The 24,119-nt window shown below is 53.6% G+C and overlaps 1 protein-coding gene across 1 annotated transcript in view; it reads right to left on the bottom strand.

Moving 5' to 3' along the window:
• The window catches only part of KCNAB1 (potassium voltage-gated channel subfamily A regulatory beta subunit 1), a 41,735-nt gene that overhangs the window by 11,764 nt on the left and 5,852 nt on the right, over positions 1 to 24,119 (bottom strand). Inside the window, exons 2-5 of the mRNA XM_050308755.1 lie at positions 9,722 to 9,765; positions 3,022 to 3,059; positions 1,711 to 1,790; positions 885 to 929 (exon numbers count right to left, since the gene is read on the bottom strand). Coding sequence (XP_050164712.1) covers positions 885 to 929; positions 1,711 to 1,790; positions 3,022 to 3,059; positions 9,722 to 9,765 — 207 coding nt within the window. The remainder of the gene's footprint in view (positions 1 to 884; positions 930 to 1,710; positions 1,791 to 3,021; positions 3,060 to 9,721; positions 9,766 to 24,119) is intronic.

The raw sequence follows: 24,119 nt of genomic DNA on the forward strand, positions 1-24,119 counted from the left end.
AGGAAATGGAATGAAGCTGCATCGGGGGAAGCTGGGATTGGACATCAGGACAGGGGTCCAGAAATCAAAGCTAATTCAAGTGGAATGACCAAAAAAACCTCCAAACATTTTTAATTACAGCGTGAGCAATCTCCAGACCCTTAACCAAGGGCTGCAGCACTGTTCCCTCCTGCCAGCCATGCCCAGTGCTTCTCATTATCATGCAGTATTCCCAGAGTTATTAAAACTCAAGAGAGATCCCTCTGAATTAATCTATAAACTCCTACATGATGTCAAATCAAGGATTTATCATTCTCCAACCACCTTGCTGCATAACCAGACACGTACAGAACAGTTTCTCCAGCTTTAATTGGACTTCTTCCACAGCATGCAGAACATTTCTTACTGAACTCTCAGTCAGCCCCTAACTCAGGGATGCTGATTTTGGAGACAGCACCGCTACACCCCGTCCTTCAGTCCTTCAGTCAGCCTGGCTGTGACACACGGGAGGCCTTTCAAGATTATGTAAATGCTCTCTAAGCTGCACAACATATGCTAATGTGCATCACTTCGAATTAGGTGTCACCTCCTGCCAGGCTCCCCGAGATGAAGGCCCCGTCACAGCTTTGCATCCCTAATGCACACCCTCCTCACGGGCACCCTGCCAGCTGTGCCACACATCACCCTCCCCAGCGGGGTCACAGCCTCCTGAAGCCACTGGGCACTCCCAAAACACCCAGGGCAGCACTTCTGCTTGGCCCTGGAGAGGTCTGGCTGCTCCGTGTGTGACCGCCATGCCACACGGCACCACCCGCTCCCGGGATGGCACCACCACACAGCCCAGAAGGACCGTCCTGTGCCAAAGGGTTCACTTGTTCTGGGGGACAGGCAGTGCCATACAGTACCTCCAGCCCTTCTTCTTCAGGATGTTGCCCAGGATGACCTCAGCCCTGTGCAAGAGAGAGCCTGGGGTGAGGGAGGCAGGAGGATGCTCAGCCCCACAGACACCATCGACCCCATCTGCCCTACCCACGCCCCCCCAACCTGCAGCTCTGCCCTCCCCTCCTGACAGGACCCCCAGCTGGGACACATCCCCTCTGTCGACCCAAAGCATCTTGTGCACCCATTCCTGCAGGGACAGACCCCCATCCCCGATGCCCATTTCTGCTGGACCCCGCTCTGACCCCACAGCAGGGACACGACATCCCAGCCCACCTTCCACACTGCACACGAGCCCTATAATCATCCCCAGGCAGATTCATTAGGGATGGATGTTTCCCCCTGCACAGTGACACTAAGAGCATTAGCTCTGCTGCAGCCAGAGCTGTTCCCGCCGGGATCCGCGCCGGGAGCTGTCACGGGCCCTGGCCATTCATCACCATTAAGATCCACTCTGACTTTTCATTTATTCAGGATATTTTTCTCCCAGTGAGGGGCACGAGAGATACATTCCAATCTGTGCCTGGTACAAGAGGGTTTGGGTAATTCATCTGATTTTCTTTCTGAGTGCTCCAAACACGAGGGTTTCTCAGGGACTGAGGGGTTTCCCAAGCACCGCCAGAGCCCACACCATCAGTGGCTGTGCCACAGCGAGGGGCAGAGCCCACGTCCCTGCCCGTGGGACCAGCTGGTCCCTGGGTGTCCCCCAAGGAGCAGAGCCCACGTCCCTGCCCATGGGACCAGCTGGTCCCTGGGTGCCCCCCAAGCCCCCCGAGCAGGGCCCCCACTCACTTGCCGGCCGCGTACACCTCGGCCGTGTCGAACAGGTTGACGCCGCTCTCGTAGGCGATGGTCATCAGCTGCTCGGCCACCTGGGGCAGGGAGGGGGCACAGGGGTCACATCCCGAGCCATCAGTGCCCTCCCACACCAGGAAAGGCCCCTGAGGGCACAGAGGGGCTCCAGCAGGGCTGGGAGGGGTGTGAGCACCCCCTGCCCAGGGGAGACCCTTGGACAGGGCACCCAGGGGGTCGTGGACTGGCCTGAGAGGCACCAAAACATAAACTGGCATCAATTTCCATTTGACTCACCCTGGGAGGAATTAATCTCTTCCCCCAGGAGCTTTCTAACAGGAAAGCAGCCAAGAACTTAATAGGTTTGCAGAAGATACTCTGCAAATCTGCAGAGTTTAACACAGAATGGTGAGAGTTTAATGTTTTTCTGGCTACCTGACAGGCTGTCCTGCAGCTCTCCAGAGATGCCACGGGGCATGGAAACATCTGAAAGTCATTCAGTGGGGTCCCCACGGGGGTCTCAGTGCTCCCTGGGGGATGCTGCACCCCAAGGGGCTGGAAGCTCTGGGCCAGCATCCCAAGGGTGGGCATCCCTCAAGGATGGGGTTGTGTTTCTGCCCTATTTTTCCATGCATGACCCCTTTGCACGGATTTATTCAAGGTAAGGAGGGCAGGAGTACCAAGGAGCAAAGTGATCATCAAAACAAGTCACCTTACAGTGCCAAGAGACAAACCTGGTGATCCACCACGAGAAGCAGCAACAGCAGGAAAGAACTAAAAGCTTTGAGTTCAGGCTCCTGGGCTCTTTTCCTCATTCCAGAGCTATTTTGGTAGTTCTCCCATGCCCTGGGGAAGGCAGCTGGGGCTGCTCTCCCGTGGGCACTCCCATCTGGAGCACACCTGGGCTGCAGGGAAGCCCACGTGCTGCCCAGTGCTCCAGGATTAACAGGGACCAGGAGCCATCTGCTGCAGGGAGGAGCACCGAGGAAACCCGAGGAAACCTCCGTGTGTGTCAGCTCATTATGTAAAAATAAACCACGGTGGTGAGCCCAGCCCCTACTGCCCATTTCCTGCAGGACAAAAGCAGTGCCCCATTTCCACTCGGCTGCCAGGGGGGACAGCATGGGAGAGGAGCAGGCTTTGAGGGGGAGATGGGGTTTGTTCTCTGGGAATGACACATTCATTAGGGGTTTGCAGCAGCAGCTTTGTGCAGCTCTCCCTGTGCAGGAGAAAGGGCTCCCCCAGTTCTGTAGCTGTGGTTTCATTAAAAACACCTCACCCTGCTCTGGGCTTACCCCCAGCAGCACTTACCTCGTCCGAGATCTGGCCCCCAAAAGTGACCCATGTCCCTGGAAAAACACAAAGGGATCTGTTACTACAAGAGGCTTTTACCATCAAAAATTTCACTTGACCAAAATTCAGGTTCCCTGGGGTTAAATGGGTTTAAAAGTGTTTAAAAGGGGGTGAGCTGGGTCAGAGAGTGGTGTGTGCCCAGGAGAGCTCCTGCAGGGCTGGCATGGAGCCCCCTCTGCCAGCGAGGGAAAGCACATTCAGGTGCTCAGGGCAGTGCCAGGGGATGTTATTCTGCCAAAATACAGTTTGATTCAAATCACAGAATCACTGTGGAATGGTTTGGGTTGGGAGTGACCTTAAAGCTCATCCAGTGCCACCCCCTGCCACGGGCAGGGACACCTCCCACTGTCCCAGGTTGCTCCAAGCCCTGTCCAACCTGGCCTTGGACACTTCCAGGCCTTGAAATCTGAAGTTCTTTGCAAAACAGAGTTTGTTTTCCAAAGCTTCAGTTTGGTAAACTGGGAAAAAACTTAATGATGCTGCCTCAACATGTCATTTGGGGAAGGAAAAGCTTCTTAAACATGTTCCCCGTTCCACATCATACAGGCCAAAAGGAAAAAAAGTAAGAAAGAAATATGTCTTTTGACATGAAGTATTTAAAACCCAAAGTGACTTTTCCCTGGGAACTTTTCCAAGAAGCCAACATCCAAAGCCAAGGCAAAGCTGATGGGCAGAGCTTTCCTTAGGCTGGCTCCAGGAGGAGCTGCAGTTCAGACTCAGTTGCAGACTCTGGTCTATTATTAGGAAAACCTGGGGCATTATTTCTTCAGGATCATTGCCTAAAAAATAAAAATTAAAAATAATCTATGGCAGAAACAATGTGTGGATCTAACCAGCTCATAGAACAGTTTGCATTGGAAAGGGCCTTTTAAAGGTCACCTAGTCCAACCCCCCAAGGAATTCCTGTGGGCACATTATCTCCTGTATGTATTTTATATGGAGATGTTTAAGGAATACATCTTTCCTGAGGAACTGGAAGGAAAAGGGAGCTGGGGAAGCACCAGGACACTGCTCAGCCCTCCCTCCATCCCTGCCCCTGTGACCTCCCCAAGCCCCCCGGGCACAGCAGTGGCTGTGCCATGGCCTGTGCCAGCTCCTCCAGCGTGCCTGGCTCTGCAGCTTTCCCTCCTGCTCCTCCCCAGCTGGGGAAAAATCACATGTCATTCACTGAAGGGAGGGGGCAGAACTCACGTGGCTCACTCAAAACACTCCAGAATTTCACATTCTGACTTCACACAGCCCTCCATAAGGAAGGCAGAGGGGTTCAGGCTCCAACCTGGAAAAGCAAGTGACATTTTCCCCCATCTCTAAATGTGTTCCAGACCAGACGGGACTTCAGTGATCCCCGGGGGTCCCTTCCTACTGGGAATATTCTACAATTCTAAGCTGGACAGGGCTTGGAGCAGCCAGGTCTGGTAGAAAGTGTCCCTATCCTTGGCAGGGATTGGAGCTGGATGGGCTTTCAGGTCCCTCCATCCCCAACCCGTGTGTGAATCATGATCTGAGCAAGGCAGGGACTGCAGGGCCGGTGAGGGGTCGAGCTCTGATGCTGCAGAGGGGCAAAACTTCAGTTCTACCTGCCTGGTGGCACTCCCACGGATGCAGCAGATCCACAAGTGTGGGGAGGGTGAGCCCTGAGCAGAGGCAGAAGCGGGGCAGGTCCCTGCTGCTCACAGGAGCTGCTTTGATCAGCCCTGCCTGGAACAGAGCACGAGCCGTCGTCTCTGTCAGGAGAATCTTGCTCTCTTTCCCTCAAAAAAAAAGGTCAGTCTGAATTTTTTAATACTTCGGGTTTCTCTGAGTGCAAACAAAGTTATTTAAAGATGCACAAAGTGTGAGTTCAAACCGAAACTCCCGATTTTCCCGCAGAACAACCCGAGCCAAGTTTTCACAGATCAGAAATAGGGAAATAAAAGAAATGAGCAAAGAGCACACATATTTCTAGCCAATTTTACACTCTCTGTAAGGACAATAATGGGGGAGGAGCTACCCCTCCAACACCCTACTGGTTACAGACCTCAGGAGAGGTATTTTCTCTTACTATTGGAGTAAAATGCTCTGGTCCTGCACAAAGGTAAAAAATGAAAGCAGGTTTCAATTTATCATTAAGCTTCTTCATGTAGATAAAAAAGCCCAACCAAACGAAGCCTGATTTCCATGTGAAAGCTTTGGAGGTGTTGTTTTTATAGGAATACATTAAAATGTGTTTCTATCGAAAAATGGGTTGCGACTGTTTATCCCAAAGTGATGATTTCCTTCTCATCAGCAGCACCCAGGCACCCAGTACAGGTGAGAACACCCTCAGGAGCACATGGGTGGGCAATCCTGGGGGTCTCTTTGCCATGATCATCACAAAAACCAGCAGGGAGGGGAGTTTTGGCTCAGCCAAGTGATCTCTGAGCCGTCAGATGTGGCTGGGAAAGGGAGAAGCTCTGGTTGGGAGTCAGGAGCAGGGAAGGCAGCTCAGGAATCCCCCTCCACGACCACCCTTGGGCAGCTGAGGTGGGGGGGCACCCACTCCCTGAGCAGCTGGGGCAGAGGCACAGCATGGCACAGGCACAGCATGGCACAGGCTGCTCAACTCCCTTTTGAAATGTAATCTTTAAAAAAGGCAAAAACAAGCACAAGGCACATTTGGCATTTCAAACAACAGCCAAGGATGATTCACAGCCTCAGCCAATACACTCATTTTGGAAGAAAAATATACTGGAGAAAGATACATCTTGTTTAATTGCTACTTTTCCCCTTTCCAGTCACTGTCTCTCTAGCTTATCCCATTCATGGTTTACAGAGACACCCCCTGCCCCAGGGCTCAGCATGGCAGTGGCAGACAGACCTCTCTCTCCTGCCCTTTGCCATCACCCCTCTCCCTTGCCTTGGAAAACAGCTTCCCAACTGCCTATCCTCCCCTTCCACAGGAATTTCTGCACTAAGCCCAGATTTGGCTCCGTTTCCATCACACCCCCGAGCCCAGCAAGGTGTGATTCTTAGTGGGATTTGTGCCAATGCAAAATCCACCCCTCGCTAATGTCACTGCCAGCAGATGTGTCACCTCTGCAGGAGTTCCTGGCTCCACTCCACACTTCTCCTCCTGCCAGCACAGTTATCCCTGCCCTGCTCCTGGCCAGGACGGTGCCACATGGAGCTCTGGCACGTGGGGCTGCTCTGGAGCAGGCAGGAGCCTGGGCTGGCAGTGCAAAATCTCTTTCCCAGAGCAAAGCCCAAGGGGAAAACAGCAGCATCTGACCACTTTGGGCTGAAAAACCTCTCTTTTGGTAGCCAGTTTCGAGCACAGGGTATCCCAGTAGCGGCTGCGGGAATTGCTCGCTCGGGGAGATTTTTTTCCGTGCCTTTGTCGATGCTTTTGTGATTTGGGATGACTGGTTTTGTCCTGCTGCTCGTTTCCTTTGAGTCAGGGCTCATCACCTTGTTGGAGGCTGTCTCAACATCCTCTCAAAACCAACGGGAATCCACAGGCAGGATTTGCTCTGAACTAAATACATGAAAATCATGACCTTGTTTTTCCCCTGCATCACAATCACATCTCGGATCCAGCAGCAGGCCAAGAGCCTTGTGCCAGCCCAGGGCTGGGCTGTGAAGCTCCCTGAGTTAAAATCCTCACCTGGAGGCAGCACACTCCCAGGAGGACATGAGAGCTCAGCCAGGACAGCACCAGGAGCTCAGGGAAGCTCAGCCTGGCACATCAGTCCAGCAATCCAGGAACGATGCTCAGCCTTTGCTCCAAGGGGCTCAGCTCCCCAGAGCAATGCCCAGCCACCACCCTGGGGGCTCAGGGGCCCTTCCCAAACATCCCTGCCCGTGGAATCACTGCCATCTCCCCTGTCCTGCACTCGCCCCACACTGGTGGCACCACAGGCAGCCCCAGCAGACGCACTCATGGCCACGTGAGCTGGGAAAGGCAGGGCAGCACTAAAGGGCCTGCCTTGCCTCAGCCCTTCCTGCCTTTGATTCCTGCCCCACTTCCCGTTTTTTCTCCGCTTTTTCATCCTGCAGGATGAAGAGCACTCCCACCTTGCTGAGATTTTGCAAGGCTTTAGAGGAAGACTGCTGAGCCTTCAGAAACTTTAGTGAACCTTAAATTAGATTTCCATGCTGCAGAGAGCGTAGGGAAACACATTTATCTTTTGGGGAACTGCAACAGAGAAGCCATTTAGAAAAGTCATATAAGGCAGTGCTGGGAACAGACACCTGATGGATCTGCAGTGGGAGGGGTGGGATAAGGGGGGATGGTTTGAAAGGGAAAGAGAGGAGATTTAGATTAATTAGGGATACATTCTTGGCTGTGAGCGGGGGAGACCCTGGCACAGGTTGCCCAGAGAAGCTGTGGCTGCCCCATCCCTGGAAGTGCCCGAGGCCAGGCTGGACAGGGCTTGGAGCAACCTGGAATAGTGGAGGAACTGGATGGGCTTTAAGGTCCCTCCAACCCAAACCGTTCTGTGATGTGCTGTGCTGTACATTCCAGAGAATTCCTGCATTTCAGGCTTTCCAGCTCTCCTTTCCCCTGTTCCTGCTGTCAGGATCAGTGCTGCTGGAGCAGGCTGGGTTGCCCAGCAGCCCCCCCAGCCCCTCCACAGCTGTGCTCACAAAGGCTCAGTATATTTAGATGCTGCTGCAGTTCCACCCGCTTGGAATTCAAGAAAAGCTCTACAGAACGTTTTTCTTTTCCTGCTGCTGCTTCCTTCCCAGAGCTTTTCTCCTCCACCACAACATCAGCACTTGGGGAAACTGTGGATGATAAATAAAACCTCTGCACAGATAAGTCCTTTCCAAGGCTGGGTCTATTTTAACCAGAAGGGCTCTCGGCAGAAGGGGCCTTATTTATGTGACTTGTGGTACAGGGTGACTTTCACAATTCACTCTGTTTTAAAATCAAAAATGAGCTGACACCTGCCCTGTGAGCATTCCCAGCCCTGGCAGGGATGGAGCTGGGAGGGGATCCCACAGCCTCACTGGTGCCAGGTACAGGCAGAGAGGCCCTGCTGGCTCCCAAGGCAGCAGCACTTCCTCAGCCACACCTGGATCCTGGGAATGCTCAGCCTTCATCGGTGCCACCTGGGCAGGTAAATCCCTCTGGGAACTCCTGGGCTCTAACCAGCTCCTGTTTTCCAGCAGCCTCCAGCCCTTATTTTTCTGTCTGAACAGCAGCCTGAGCTGAATAACCACGGAGTGCTCTGGATTAGGAGGGACATGAAAGCTCATCTCATTCCAACACCCTGCCGTGGGCAGGGACTCCTTCCACTATCCCAGGTTGCTCAGAGCTTGTAATAATATTCTGGTTAAATAATGTTCCTGTTATTGGGCTTTTCAAGGCAAACTCCAGTAACTCCTGACCCGAATCACATCCAGGATGGAAATGCACTGATGGCTAAAGCCAAGCATCCCATGGGATGGCCACGAGCCCACAGACAGGACAGGAGTGCTTCCCCAAACTCCAGGGGAATGTTTCACAGGTTTATAGCTCAGAACAGACTTCTCGTGTCTGTGTGTGTATGTAAATTGATTTAAATACTCTGACTGAGTGGAGATCAATATTGCCATCTTAGATTCGTAATTAGCTTAGGCTCTCAATTAAGTTACTGTTGTGCTTATAGCAAATCCTATTGAGTCATTTTATAAATGTTAAATTAGCCAACTGATTAAGCACTGCCACTGTTGTGTTGATTAAGCATTGCTAAGTCCTTTAGACCTAAACCATTGATCCAGTCTAAGGCCAAGTTGGGCCCAGGGGCTGCTCTGAACCTCCTGACTCCACAGGAGGGTCTCCCTCCCCCTGTGCATCCTCACCCTGCTGTGCCCCACTATCCACTGAAATCACTGGAGACTGATTTCCATCCCATCTCCCTCTGTGTGCTCTCTGTAGTAATAGAAGGAACTGTGCCATCAAACTCTCTCATGCTTTTACAAATTCACATTAACCTGGTTTTGCCAAACCATTTCCAGTGATTCTTTAGGCAACCAAAACCACGCTGGTGCCTCCAGCTCCCTGTGCAGCCCCTCTGACCCCCCAGGAACAGGGACCCCTATTCAAACAGGGCTGGAGGGGCTCTGGCAGAGCAGGGCATCCATCCCTGGGGGGAACTGGGCACATCCCCAGGGCATTTAGGCTGCTGATGCCCAGCCTTGCACTGTGGGAAGGTGCTCACAGCGAGAAAAGAGCCTCCTCCTTCCTGCAGGGTTGGGTTTTCATAAAAACATCTCTCTGTCTGTGCCTCCAGCACTGGGCCACGGGTGGCTCAGCTGCCAGCAGAGCATCCCTGGCTGAGCAAAGCCAGCAGGAGTGACCCAGCCCAGGGCACTCGAGCAGCCACGGCCAGGGGAGCTCAGTGTCCTCACAGCCCCCTCTGCACCAAATACTGACAGGATGAAACACTGGTGAGGTGTTCTTTAGTTTTCCAGTCAGTCTGGAACAGCAACAACAAGGTACAAACGCTGGCTAAAGTGAAATAAAGATGTGCCCCCAGCCCAGGCAGAGTGGTGTCCCCGAGGCCAGAGCTGGGACACTCAGACATGTCAGCTGTGACCTCTGGGGGCTGTTCCTCACAGCCACTGGGGCACAGCAGAAGGATTTGATGGCACAGCCCCTCATACAGCTGGAGTGCTGTGGGGGGAGAGCATCGTGGCAGCCCAAGGTACTCACCCAGCCCAAGGCACGACACTCGCAGCCCGGATTTCCCAAGGTTCCTGAAATGAAAAGAAAGGAATTAGAAAATACTGTTCCTTCCTGATATCCTGCCCAAGCTGGTGGATTCTCCACACATCCAACATCCCATGGTTTCCCACTCCAGTGGAGGCAGCACCAGGATCCCCAACACCAGCTGCTGCTGCACATCCAGGAGATAAAATTATCACCCTTCTGGCCTCCTCCCTGAGCCAGGCTGGAGACAAGATAATCAGCCCTGAGACCGTGCAGTGATGCCACACATCAAACTCCTGTCCTGTCACCACAGCACAGAATCCCCTTTAATTACAAAATCCCCTTTAATTCCACCCTCCTGCTCCGACCTCCACAGGGCAGCCTGGGCTGGGCAAGTGTTCTGCCACATCAAGGTATAATTTAGGGACCATCCATCTGCCTTTCACTGCAGAGTACCACAAACATTCCCAGCACTTTCTGCTGCTCCTGCTGAATTATTTAAAGCCAAATAAAATAAAATAAGACAGAAGAAAGAGGCCTGCTCACCCATGGGGAGGGTCAGGACAAAACACCTGACATCAGCACAGGTTGTGCCCTGTGCTTTCAGCTCTTTCTCTTTTTACACACTGGATTTTGTGGCCATTTCAGGTTTTCATTCCTATGGCACAAATTCCCTCTGGAGCACAGCCAGAACCATCCCCAGGGGGGCAGGAGGGCCAGCCCAACACCAGCCAGCACCCTTGGCACTGAGGTACCCACTCTCCCACCATTCCAGGACCTCTTATGCCACTGCTGCACCCAAAATTTAGCCCTGACAATGAGCATTTAAAATTGTGGGAGACACAGGAGTTTGACCTGGAGTAGCTGTTTGAGAAGCTGCAGCTGCATCTCCAGCCCCACGAGCCCCCGGGCTCACAGCACGGCTGGGGCAGGCACTGACCTGATTCTTTTTTCTGTTCTATTTTTTCTTCTTTTTTTTTTCCTTTTCTATATTTTCTTTCCTTTTTTTTTTCCCTTGTCTTTTTTCTTTTCTTTGATTTTCTTTTTTTTTTTTTTGAGTGCAAGCCCAGCTGGACCCTGCAGCCCAAAGCCAGAACAGCACAATCCCTGCCCCTCCTCCCCAGCACAGAGTGCAGCCCTCAGAAGGTTCAAATGCAAACCCCAGCAGTGCCTGGGTGCTCCAGACAGAGCTGCAGCACTGCAGGAATTCCCAATTCCTGGCCTTGGGATTTCTGCTGGACACAGCCCATAACACTCTGTGGAGCCAAGGGCTGCTGCTGCTTCCCAAGCAGTTCAGGATTATCTTATGGAAGAGGGTTTTTTAAATCCTATTTCTCCCCAACCTGTTCTTTGCCTTTCAGAGTCTGGCTCTGCACAGGCTCGTGGCTGTGAGGGCACAGCTCAGCCATGTGCCCCTCTCTCTACAGAAATATAAATATAAATATACACACCCTCCTTTTTATATACACAGAAACCACTTTGGATATACAAACACAGATAAACCTGTTACCTACATGCCAATACATCTCCACACACACCCCTTTATACACATAAATGCATTTATATCTGCACATGGATACACACACAGTGGGAGTGAGTCCCTGTGCTGTTTCCATGCCTTTGTAGGGGTCACCACTCCCCCAGCAGTGGGGTCTGTCCCAGAGTCTCAGCTCAGACAGTGACTGTCCCACCCTGTCCTGTCCTTCCCCACAGGTCCCCAGTGCCACAAAGCCACGTCAGGGCTTGTCCCTCCCCACTCCGGGGATTTGGGGGGTAAAACACACTCAGTTTTGTTCCAGGGAGCAATAACCAGCTCTTTGGGCAGTCTGGCCAACCAGCAAATCTGGAGAGAAATATTGTGTTTGGATTTCCAAAGCTTTGCCATTTGCTCAGCACACAACATGACCTGGATATTTGGAAGGTTTGTTGAGAGGCGATGCTGAAAATGCCAAGTTTCTTAGTGCAAAATCCCTCTGGCAAAGGGAGCTCAGAGGCTGCAGGGCAGGAGCATTCCTGAGCCCACACTCCAGCAGGTCTGCTCCCATCCCTGGCACTCAGAACTCTCTGGGGAATGGGACAGTGGAGAGGCACAAAAGCAGCTGAGAGCTGGTCCCACTGGGGATGTCTGAGCTCCCAGCACGGCCTGGTGCTGCTGAAGAGCTCCCAGGCACGGAGCTGACCCCAGCTCCTCGGGCAGAGCAGGAATTTGTCTGGGGGAGTGTCAGTTCGAGACCTGGTTCTCTTCTACCTCCCTGCACAGAAGAAAAAATCCAGCAAAGACCCACAAAAATACAAAAACCCACCAAGCAAATATATCTATACATTTACACCTGTTTTGCAGCTGCCAGCTGTGTGTGTCAGGATATCTGTACATATTACACACACACAGAGATGTGTCTGAAAGCTGGGAAACTGCCAAGTGAAATCAGTGGTCAGGCTCCAAGTAATGGGTCAGTAAAGGCTTTTTGTGCTTCCCAGGGCTGAGACAATTAACCAGCTCCGTCCCTGGGGCTGAAGGGGCAGCAGCCCCACCCCAGACAGCCTCGAGCACCCACGGGTGGTGGTGCCCGACATCCCACCTGCCCACAGCCTGTTCTGCCAAACTTGCACCTCAAGTGAGACCTGGAGGTGTCCAACCCCTCAGCCCTGAGTTCCCTGAGAGCAGAGTCCAAAGCCAAACAGCACCATGCCAGCGTGCTGCCCAAAGCCACGGCACAGCCCAGCCTGGCCTCTGGAGAAGCCTCCCAAGGGGATGGAATGGGGAAAGGAGCAGGAAGGACGAGGTTTTGTGGCGGGGCATGGGGCATCACCCTGAGTGCCCACAGGGGAGCTGCACAAACCTTCCCAGGAGCACCCAAGGAAAAAAACCAAAAAAACCCAAGAGCCCAGCCCTGCAGGAGGGTGTGACACAGCCCCGCTCTCCTGGCACAAGCCCACGGTGACATTTTCCCTGCGCGGCAGGAGCCGGAGCCAACAGCCCCGTCCCCGCAGCACCAGCGGCTCCGCCAGATTGCGCCGGGCTGAGCCTCTGAATCACGGCAAACACAGCTCGGAGTCAGGGCTGTTGTTAAAAATACACCCCGGCACCACAACAGCGCTCGGGGAGGGCTGACATTTCCCTCGGCCAGGCTTTTCCGAGCGTTCCCGAGGAGCCGCGGGTCCGTGGCAGGCCTCCACGCGCGGCAGCGCCGGGAGCCGCAGCCAAATGCCAGGCGGCCCCACGCAAACAGCCTGGCACCACGTGCCGGCAGCCTGGCAGCCAAAAGGCTGGGGAGAGGCGTCAGCCCAGCACCCACCGGAGCCGGGAGCCCACGGGAATGAACGAATGAATGAACGGCACCTTCCTGCCCAGCGGGACCCTCGTGGGTGGCACAGCCACAGGGCTGGTCCCTGACCCCTCTGTCCGGGAAAATCACATCCTGGTTTTCTCTTGCCACATCCCTGCCTGCTCCTTCCTCACCCTCAGGCTCAGCATCCCCATCTTTGTAGGGATTTTCCCCGGGATGAGCTCAGGTTTTTGCCTGGTGGCCTGGCAGGCAGTGCCCCAGCTGGGTGGGCATCAGCTCTGTGGGTGAAGGGGCTATTCCAGCTGCTCAGACACCTGGAAACTCTTTGCTTGACTGCTCCTGCCCCTTCCCTGTCTGCAGCAAAGAGAAAAGCCTCTACCTGGGCAGCAGTACCACATCCCTGGGGCTCCAGGGCACAAAGGGCTCTGATCCACTTCACCTCTGTGACCAATCCCCACTTTCCTCGCTTCCAGCAGATTCACCACCTTATCAGCAGCTCAGCCCAGCCTGGGCACCACACCTGGCTCCTCACACCCCACCTCGCTGCTTGTGTGCAACTGGAGAGGAAAAGCACGGCCCAAACCTCAGCACTCAGTCCTTGAAACATGGGAGAAGTTGTACTCAGGAAAGACACTTGGGTTCTGGACCTGCTGCGATGCTGAATAAGCTCAGGTTAATTATCTTGCCAGAGAAAAGCAGGCAAATGAAACTGGTGTTCCAGGGCCAGCACAGGCCGATGCAGGACAAGGAGGCACAGCCCTGTGGACATGCTCAAGGCTGCAAAACCCTCCAGCTTCCCAAAGCTGGGGGGACAAAGCAGCATTTTGCTCATTGGTCCCTTTGCTGTGAGCAGATTGTGGGCAAAGCCAAGGGGAACACTGCAGAGATGTGTCTGCTCAGCAGTGATGGGTCAGAAGAGCCTGTTTGTGTCTGAGGAAACAGGGTCCAACACGCACAAGAAAGGTCAAGGTGACAATTTTCGACTTCAAAAGCCCTTTGGTTCAGCATCAGGGAGCCAAGAAGTGACACAAAGGGAGAAGAGAGGACTAACATCCTGCAGGAGTACAGGGGGGTGGCGAGAGCAGTGAGAGGCACCGGGGATAAAGCCTGCTGATAAAAAGACAGGGGAAAAGTACATGTCGTGACTCTCAGGAGCAAAAAGAGGGTGAAATCCATTCCCAGGGGATTCTTCCTTGTGATATGGCCATGTAGGAAGATCAGATTTTGTCTGCAGTGTTAATTAAAGAGACAAGAGCCAAGGTACAGGGATGCTGCTCTGGCACAAGGATGGCCCTTCCTGGCCGGACACAGCAACAGCCCCACTCACCAGCTCCTGCTTTCACACACACTCCACTGGATCTTCCTGCTGTATTTAACCAAAGCTTTTTATCCCTCAATTCCACTCCATTGTGCCCCCAGGAAAGCCTGTCCATTAGAAGAGCTCTTTCCAGCCTCTCCCCTCTGCTCAAGCCAGTTTAAATAACACTGAACCCTTTCTTGCTGATAAAACAGCCCTTCCCTGGGATGCTGCTGCCCCAGTTAACTCACCAGGTACACTGGGGGCAGCCAATTATAACCCTTTGGTTGTTCAGGGCTCATCTCACCACACCCAGGAAAACCTTTCCAAGTGGATGCCAAATGGGGTGATTTGTTCCCCTCAAATGCCCTTCCTGGGAAGGACTTAAATGGATTTAGGGTTGCTGCACAGTCAAATTCTTCTCACTTTCCATTGCCAAATATTCACCTCCATTTTAAACCTCGGGCTCTTGTTTTTTTAACTAAAATTGACATTGCACACAATCTAATCTTCCTACGTGGCCACATTACAGGGAAAAGAAATCCCCTGGGATTGGATTTCGCTCTCCTTTGCTGACGAGAAGCGGATGCTGCACGTGGGTGAGCAGCACTCGATCCTGCCTCAAACCAGCACTGCCCAGCCCAGTGCCCAGGACTGCGGGCACACAGAACATTCCCCTCTGCACTCACCCCCTGCCTCCTTCCCTGGGAACTGGGAGGGAAGGATTTCTTCAGGAGGGAAGTGCTGACTGTGCAGTCAGAGCTGAAGGAGAGCAAGGAGAATCTCTAATTGATACCTCTGTACAGATGGATGTGAGAAGAGCCTGGGGCAGAGCTCCCATGGGAATGGGCACAGGGACCCTGGGGAGCCAGAGGAACCAGAGCAAAGCTGGGGAGTAGCGGGGCCATGGGGAGGACAAGGCTCAGCTCTGGCAGGAGAGGGAGAGGGAAAAAAGCCAATCTGGGGACATTTCTATGAGCACTCACTGCTGAGGCAACAGGTACAGCACAGCCCTGTACCCCTGGTGGCACCCCAGGCACAGGGCAGACAGGAAGGGTAATTATTCCCTTTTAATTAACTCTGGAGCAGGGGAATCAGTAAGAGCCGGGCAATGGCAGTGGGAGCTGCAGCCCCAGGGGGCTGCAGGGACCCAGGAGCAACCCCAGGCTCGGCCCCAGCCCAGGCTGAGCACCCCACAGTGACCCCTGACTGGTGCTGTCCCCATCCCTCCAGAGCCACATCCACCCCCCCAAAACCACACTGACCCAGCTCCCCAGCAGGACAGAGCACCTACCCCAGCACCCAGCCCTGGCACAGAGCAAACCCCTTCCCCTCCAGCAAGCAGTGGGGAAAAGAAGGCACTTCACTTCTTCTTACCTTCCCCATTAACTCCAGCCCCTCCACAGCCCCTCATCTGCAGTACCAAGCGGGTACCTTTGGAGCACACAGAGCTGGAAGAGCAGCACAAACCCTCCCACAAGGACACACCCAAAAACCCCCTACCCCTCTCAGCAGAGATTTATGGCCTGAGACACCTGCACTGCTTAATCACGTCATTAACCTACGAGTGGTTCCTCCTGTTGTTCAGAGACAAAGCAATTACAAGGAAATACATCCCATTTATCCAGGTGGGGATTCGTTTCCCTGCTGCCCTTCATTGTTCAGAGCAGGAAGAGTTTGGGTTTGCTCAGTTCTGCTAAGCCCCCCAAACCAGCCCAAACCCTCCCTTGCAGTATTGCCAGCTGTACAAAGGGATCAGGGTAACCATCCTGTCTGTCTGCCTGTCTGTCCATCTGTCTACCTATCCATTTGTCAATCATTCCATCTATCCATCTTTCCCTCCATCAATCTACCCATCTATTCATCTATCCACCCATCCATTTATCTGTCTATCAGAAACAGCAGAGAGAAGGAGTGAGAGGTTTTTTTCTAGGTAAAAAACATAAGTTTTAAATAAAATCTCTGCAATAACACATACAATGACTAAAACATTTTCGACTCTACACCCACAGAAGAATCATCAGGCTGGGGAGAGCTCTACAGAAATCAGATGAAGCTGCTTTTGGCTCATTCCAAGCCCGGTTTCACTGCCCTGTGCCCGTGGCTGTGCCCACAGAAACCAACCTCCACCAGAAAAGCAGAGCCAAGGGGACAGACCCTGCGTGTGTCGGTGCCACCACAGCAGCCCCCATGGCAGGTGACCCCCAGGGCACCATTTCACAAGCCCAGGGGCTGCCAGGGAGGGATGTGGGTGGTGGTCTTGGGTTGAGGGGGCATTTCTCTGCCCCCTGTGTGGGGCACCAGCAGCCCCTGGTGCCCACGGCCTCGCCAGTGGCATCGGGTGAGAAATCAGAGGGGGAGGCAAATCCCGGCATTTCCGAGTGTTCCAGCCTGGGGAAAACATGCAGGGAGTGCAAATGGGGGGAAGGAGGTGGGAGGGGAGAGAGGGGCTTGGAATGGAGCAGAGGGGATGGGGAAGGGCACACAGCCAGCCCCTGGGAGAGGCATCACACAGAGTATCTCCATGGGCATCCCCCAGCCCTGCTGCAGAAAGGAGGGGCTGGGGCACCCCTCACATGGCACAGCCCCCTCACACACACCCTCAAGGCCCCCACCCACCCAATCAAGCAAAACTGGGGAAATGGTGCCGTGGTTTTCCAGGACATAAACTGCAGAGTTGTTTTAGCACTACAAAAATGTGGAGAAAAAAAGTAAAAAAGTCACTGTTCCTGACGCTGGTGGTGGGAAAACAACGTTGCTTAGAAACATCCCCATCAGGGCTCCAGAACTGCTCCTCTCTGTGCAGAAAATGAATAAAATATGTAATTTATTCCCTGGGAAAGAAAAAAAAAGAGACTGTTTCAAGTGACACCAAAATCCTCATGAGAGCAGAGACCCTTCCCACTGCCCTCTCCCACTGCAGCACATCCAACATCCTTCCCTGTCACCTGTGGAGTGGGGACAGTGACACTGGCCTTGATCCCAACCCCATCCCTGGCACCTGCAGGGGAAGATCCTGGAATCCCAGAATGGTTTAGGTTGGAAGGGACCTTAAAGCCCATCTTCTTCCAACCTTCTGCCATGGGCAGGGGCACCTTCCACCAGCCCGGGTTGCTCCAACCTGGCCTTGGGCACTCCCAGGGATGGGGCAGCCACAGCTTCTCTGGGAAACCTGTGCCAGGGCCTGCCCACCCTCTGAGTAAAGAATTTCTTCCCAACATCTAACCTAAATCTCTCCTCTTCTAGTTTAAAACCCTTCCCCTGTGTCCTATCACTACCTGCCCGTGTAAAAAAGTCGCTTTCCCTCTTTTTTACAACCCCCCTGCAAGTTCTGGAAGACGCTCAGCTCATCCTAACATCTCCTGCACAAGCCATTTGTCACGATTCACCGGGCTCAGCCTTGCTGGGAGCCCAGGGTGAGGCACCATGGAGGTGTTAATTCTCTCCTTTAATTAACTTGGGTGCTTTCCTGCTCTTCGGGCTGGGTTTGGTTTTGCCTCCACAGCTCCAAAAGCCCCGCAGATCTCAGGCGATCAGGAGCTGTCCCTCCGCCAGGCTCTGGTGGCAGGAGGTTGTCTCTGAGTGGTGTGGGTGGGAAGAGAGACAAATAATGCTTTCTGTCTCTCATTCTGGGAACAAAACACTCCACAACACTCCCAGCAGTTCGCACTAAATTAGCGCCCGGATTAGCGGTAATTGCAGCGATGCAGAGCCGCAGCTCTCGCTGCTTTCTGTGCTTCAAACCCCTTCCCACGTGCAGGGATGGGGAGGTGAGGGTGGTCTGAGTGCCCTGGGACACTGCACCTCCCAGGAAGGCTCTGGATACGGCACATCACCCATTTTGGGTAATGCCAGAGCTTGGGCACTGCTGGGGGGAAATGGTTTAGTGCAGGATTGGGGTTAAAACCTTCGACACTGGCAAACAGAAATGGTGGGTTTAACCAAAGCCCCACCGAGCAGCTTTCCTCGCTCTAACACAAACCAGCTTCCTGCTTGTTCCCCAGAAATATTCCCTATTCCTAAATGGAAATTGTTTCACCCTCGTACGAGCTGAAAGACCGCCCTAATTGCTCCATAATATCCACCAGAGACAACCCCAGCTGAGAGGGACCCTCAGTGCCTGGCTGTGCCCACAGGGACAGGGTGACCCCACAGGGGCAGGGTGATCCCACAGGGCAGGATGTCCCCATGTCCAACAACCCACGGCTGTGGGACCTTCAGATGCTGAGCCCAAGGCAGCTCATCCCAGCAAAGGCTCCTTGTGAGGACAGGAGTCAGGACAGCTCCGTGCCTTAAGGCTGCAGCAAAGACAGAGAGTCCCAAAAACATGGAATAACCTGAGCTGGAAGGGACTCACAGGAGTCCTCGAGTCCAAGTCCTGGCCCTGCACAGGACAACCCACAGAACCCCCCATGTGCCTGGGAGTGTTGTTCAAACGCTCCTGGCCCTGCTGAAGTTCTGATATTTGTGCAAAGCACCAGATCTCAGGAAATTTGAACTCTGTTTTCCAGTGATGGGAAGCAGAGATGAACAGGAGAAGCTGCAGGAGCAGGGCCAGCGTGGGTGTCCCAGCAGATACTCGAGCAAGCTGAAAACACAGATTTATTCCCTTGCCTGAGCACGTGCAGCCTTAACTTTGCTTTCACATTCAATCTGACACCTGCACTGTGTGACTGTGCTCGTGTCGGCTGCTTTGCAAACTGCTTTGTGATCTCCTGCGCGTTGCTGAGATAAAACAGCCCTGCATCTGGCTCGTGTGTGTCTGCAGGGGCACAGGGAAGGTGCTCCCAGAGCAACACTGCTTTCCCAGGCTGTCTGAGGGTGGGAGGAGATGGACCACAGGATCCTGCAGTCACAGAATGGTTTGGGTCAAAAGGCACTTTAGGGATCATCTTGTTCCAACCCCCTTCCGTGGGCAGGGACACCTTCCACTATCCCAGCTTGCTCAGAGCCCCCTCCAACCTGTCCTGGGACACTTCCAGTCCAGGACACAATCCCAGGTGCTCCTCTGAGCATCTTCCTTCCCATCCAGCTTCTGAGCACCGAGCAGTGATGTTAAGGATGAGATCAATGGCAGAGAACGGGAAAAAATCCTGCTGCCAGTGGAAAAACTGCAGAGGCGAAACAGGGCAGTGTTGATGGGCTGAGGAAAGGCAGGAGGGCAGCCAGGGGTGGGTCCTGGGCAGGGGGAGCCGGCTCAGGTGCAGGAGGGGCAGCCAGGATGGCGTGGATGGCACGAGGGGACAAGCAGGTGCCTGCAGGGCATCCAGCCCCCGCTCCTTGGCTCCCTTCTCACTTTCCAGCTCCCCTCCCGTACCCGGAGGCCACCTGCTGTGTAGGTGGTCGGCTCAGCTGAAATTCCCCAGCGTTTTTCCTGGCTGCATCCTCAGAAAAGTTGCAGATGACGCATTAAAATGTAGATAAGGCAGAGGAGATGGGCTGTGGCCGAGCACAGGGCTCTGCCAGGGCCTGCCTGTGCCACGGGCTGGGCTCTTGCCCACCCCCACCCATCACCCCACCCCAGGAACGGCTGGTGTGGGGCACAGGGGGGATGGCAGGGCGGGGGCACCTCTGGCACCGGCGTTCCCAGGGGAACAACTCCTCCTGGAGAGCCCCATTCCAGCACCACAGCCCACGGCTCTGCTGCCCCCGCCGTGTTTCATCATCGCTGGACCCGGCATGAAAGGGAGGAAACAAAAAATTATTTGTCATTCTGCAGCGAGGCTTTCAAAGTGCAGGATTCCCAGTGTCTGAGGGAATGGCGTTATCCTCGTGAAAAAACCTGATGGAATCGAGCTGTTGGCAGAAATAAGAGGGTGTGGGGCTCTCCATCCCTCCTGGGGGGGGTAAATCCACAGCCCCCAGCAATGACAGCCAGCCCCACGGCTGGGGAGGACACAGGGAGGGAGGGATGGGCCCTGGGACACACCCTGACCCTGTTCCACTGACCACATCCATCCCACTCCACACTGGGAAATCAGCATCCCAGTCACACCCCGTGAAGGGTGCTGGCTGTGCTGTCACAGCCCACACGCCCCACGGGGCTGTAAATAATAAATGCCATTTTCTCTCATTTCGGTGCTACTTCCCACTGAAAGAGGCAAAATAAAAAATGGAAAAGCCTGTCAATGGCTTTCCCTTTCCAATCCCTTGGCCCACCTTGGAAAGTATTAGTTGTTAACCTGAAGTGGCTGAGTATCTGGAACTGGAAAACAGGTATTTTCTCCATAGGAAGGAGAGGTCAATTCCAACACAACCCAAAGACTAAGGGAGGAGAAAGAATCTGAGCAGCCCTGGACTAACACTGGGTGAGCAGTGCAGCCCTAAGCAGTTCCACCCCATCAGCAGCCAGGAGCATCCTCAGCAGGGCCAGCTCAGAAAGGGGAGACCTTCGCTTTGCAGGGGCAATTTATTCCTGCACCAATATTTAGGTGAAAGATATTTGCAGGAAATATTATAATAATAAGCAGGCTGAGGTAGGGAAACCACCGGGAAAAATAGTGGAATTTGTGTTTTAATTACTGTGTGGGACTTTTGCCTTTTGAGAGAGGAAAGACATTTTTGACAGATTTTCTGTGCTGCTGAACTGCCCAGAGTGACAGGACACAGGGAATGGCTTCCCACTGCCAGAGAGCAGGGATAGATGGGGTACTGGGAAGGAATTCCTCCCTGGGAGGGTGGGCAGGCCCTGGCACAGGCTGCCCAGAGAAACTGCGGCTGCTCCATCCCTGGAAGTGTCCAAGGCCAGGTTGGACAGGGCTTGGAGCACCCTGGGCTGGTGGGAGGTGTCCCTGCCCAGGGCAGTGGGACTGGGTGATGTTTAAGGTCCCTTCCAACCCAACCCACTCTGGGATGATGATTTTATGGCTCTCTGAAAGCAGCTGCAGCACTTTCACAGCCAGCACAGCTGAAGCTGTTTTTCTGTGTCGGTTTTTATGGCAAATTCAATGCCAACAGGAAAATATAGGTATGCCATAAAATTTTTATGACTTCATCCTCAAAATATCTCCAAAGCAGCTTGTTTACATAAAGGGCACGTTTTTTTTGGATGACTTTCAGGAGCAGCGAATCCAACCAGCCCCAGCCCTGCTCTCCTCCCTCCTGCCCTTTCCATGCACAGACACCATCCCATCTCTTGGATCCAGGGTCCTCCAGAAGTGTTGCCTCCAGCTGGATTTAAGCTGCTGCAGGCCCTGCATAGACTGTCACACCACTCATGCATTTTGTGAGGAAAACCACGGATCAAACCTGCACCCACTTCCCTCTTTGGGAGCCGCCAGGGACGAGGCACCAGGACCTCACTGGGAGCCTCTGGAGCCTCAGGACCAGAACAGGGCTGGGACAAGGGACAGGACACAGCAGCCAAATCCCTCTGTGCCTTGGGGAGATCCACCCAAAACGTCCACTGACTTCACACCACGATCAACCCACCACCGTGAGCCACCAGACCCTGGCGTTGGATCCTTTCCAAACACTAAAACACAGGGAGGTTTTGCTGGAGCAGGAGCTGTGGTAGCATCTGCACGGAGCTGTCCCTCCCTGCCACGGTTTGGCACCCACTGAGCCCTGGGCAGAGGGGAGATGTCCCCAGACTCATAGCAAGGACGTGTCATGCTGGCTTTGCCCTCTGGGCTCACACTGAGTCACGTGCAGAGAGTTTTCTTCTCCTCAAAGACAATTAACTTCTTAACAAACACGTTCCACAGAAGGCGTTTTGTAATGTTAGTCTAAAATAAAAATAAGTGTGCTCAAAATTCCAATTGGATTTTGCCAAAGCAGCCAGGCTAAAATAATACATTTTAAATGTCTTAAACTGTGCACTTCACAAGTAATTAAATTAGCAGCGTTCCTGCGCCACGACTCTCCTTCCATCCATTTAAGCATTAGATTAAAGTTGTCAGGCAGCCTTCAGATGGAAAATACCACGCTGCAGGGAAGGGCTTGGGAGGAGGAGAGCGGAGCTGGGTGAGTTTTAGCAGCTGGTGGGTCAGGGACCTGCTCCAGCCACTGCTGCGAGCCAGGGAGATGCCCCACACGGGACAGCCACTCATTGCCACTGCCCAGACAGTGGCACAGGCCTAGGGGGCACAGAATTGCTGTGACAGCCGCTCATGGGTGACAGGGACATCTCCCCAGGGGTGGTGGGGATGTTCACCCCCGTGTGACGGGGCCAGGCACCCAGGCTGCTCCGTGCCCTCGCACCCCTTCCCCGTGCCCCTCGCCTCGCCCACGGGCGGGCAGTGGGCAGCTCTGCCACCCCCCACACACAGCACCACTGCATTATTTAAAGGCTTCCTTAAAATATCGTCGTTTTGCTGCCACTTAAGCAAACCACCATGGGAATCGTGCTCCTGGAACACCGTTTGTCCTTGAATTCAATGCTGTTCTCCTGAGCTCATCGCTCTCCCTCGGGATTAAAACAGGGGGGCGGGAATCGATGGCAGAGCAAGCCCTGGGTTAACACTGAGCCCAGTGCTCCCAGTGCCACCAGCACTGCAGGACAGTGCTGTCCCAGTGTGGCACGGAGGCTGGGCAGTAGAGATCCCTTTGCCTGCAGCAGCACAGCTCTGGGCATCACTGCTCCGGTGGCAAAGCCCGGGGGAGAGCCGGGAGCAGCTGGGCAGGTACTGCAAAGCAAAGGCAACTTTGCTTTATCTGACACCCAGGAGAGGAGATCCATCTTCAGTGCTTACACTGGCCCACACACCTGCAGGGTCCTCATTTATCACAGAATCATGGAATCGTTTCAGCTGGAAAGACCTGGAAGATGACTGAGTGCAGCTGCTAACCCAGCACTGCCTCGTGCCGAAGAGGTGACAGCCAGGGAGGGGTGCACCCCTGCCAAGCCCCTTGCACTGCCCCACTTTAGGGTTTAGGTGGTAAATAAATGTGTATTCCAACCTAAAGCTGGTTTAGCACTGCATTGTCAAACACGGCTTTTGCATCAGTGTGGTAGGACGAGACAAACTCCGACCCCACCGAGGCCCGGCCTCACCTCCCAGCTCCAAACTCCTGGGGAGCCAGCGGGAGTCTGGAACAGCACAAAGCAGCAGCTTCTGTTTACTCAAGAGGCTCCTTTTCCTCCCCCTCTGAGTTATTCCTGCCTCCTTTGTAGCCATTATCAGCTACGGTTCCTGGGGGGAAAAGCATTGTGAAGTCAGCGTAAATCCATTCTGTTCACTGGATTAATCTTAATTTGCAGCAGGAAAATGAAGATCAGACGATGAGCCATAAAAGTCAACCTGATGTGGAGAGCTACTGAAATAATACGGAACTTTGATACCAAAATAATTGTGCCATTTGCATGTGAGAGTTTAAAACTGCTCATAATTGCGGCAAGGCTTAAATGAACCACAGATTCCTAAATATGTGAGGTAGTTACTGTGGTTAATGCTTGGAAAAAGGAAAGCGAGGGAAGAGAAGACACAAATCCTGGAGTGCTGCTAGAAAATACCTTCCACTTATAGCCCTTGGAAAGCACAAGAGATTTATCTTCTATTCCCAGAGGGATTTTGCAGCCCAAAGTGACCTGTGTGCATTTCCCAGCAGGTTGGGAGGTGGTTTTCCCTCCTCCAAGCCCACGTCCGTGGCACAGGGTCAGGGACACCACGTGCTCTGCAGGGCCGAGCCAGCACCAACAACACCCCAATTCCACCGAGGGAATTTGCATTTTAATAAAAGCAGTTTTTGCTGCCAGCCCCTGGGTGACCCGGGATGTTCAAAGGAGCAGAAGGAGCCACGGGCAATGGAGGAGGTGAAAAATGTGATTCCTCCTCCTCCTCTGTGACCACTTGGCAGCTACGCCAGGGACCTCTCC

The sequence above is a fragment of the Myiozetetes cayanensis genome, unplaced genomic scaffold, assembly GCF_022539395.1.
Source record: "Myiozetetes cayanensis isolate MyiCay16 unplaced genomic scaffold, myiCay2020 scf13, whole genome shotgun sequence".
Taxonomy (NCBI): Eukaryota; Metazoa; Chordata; class Aves; order Passeriformes; family Tyrannidae; genus Myiozetetes; species Myiozetetes cayanensis.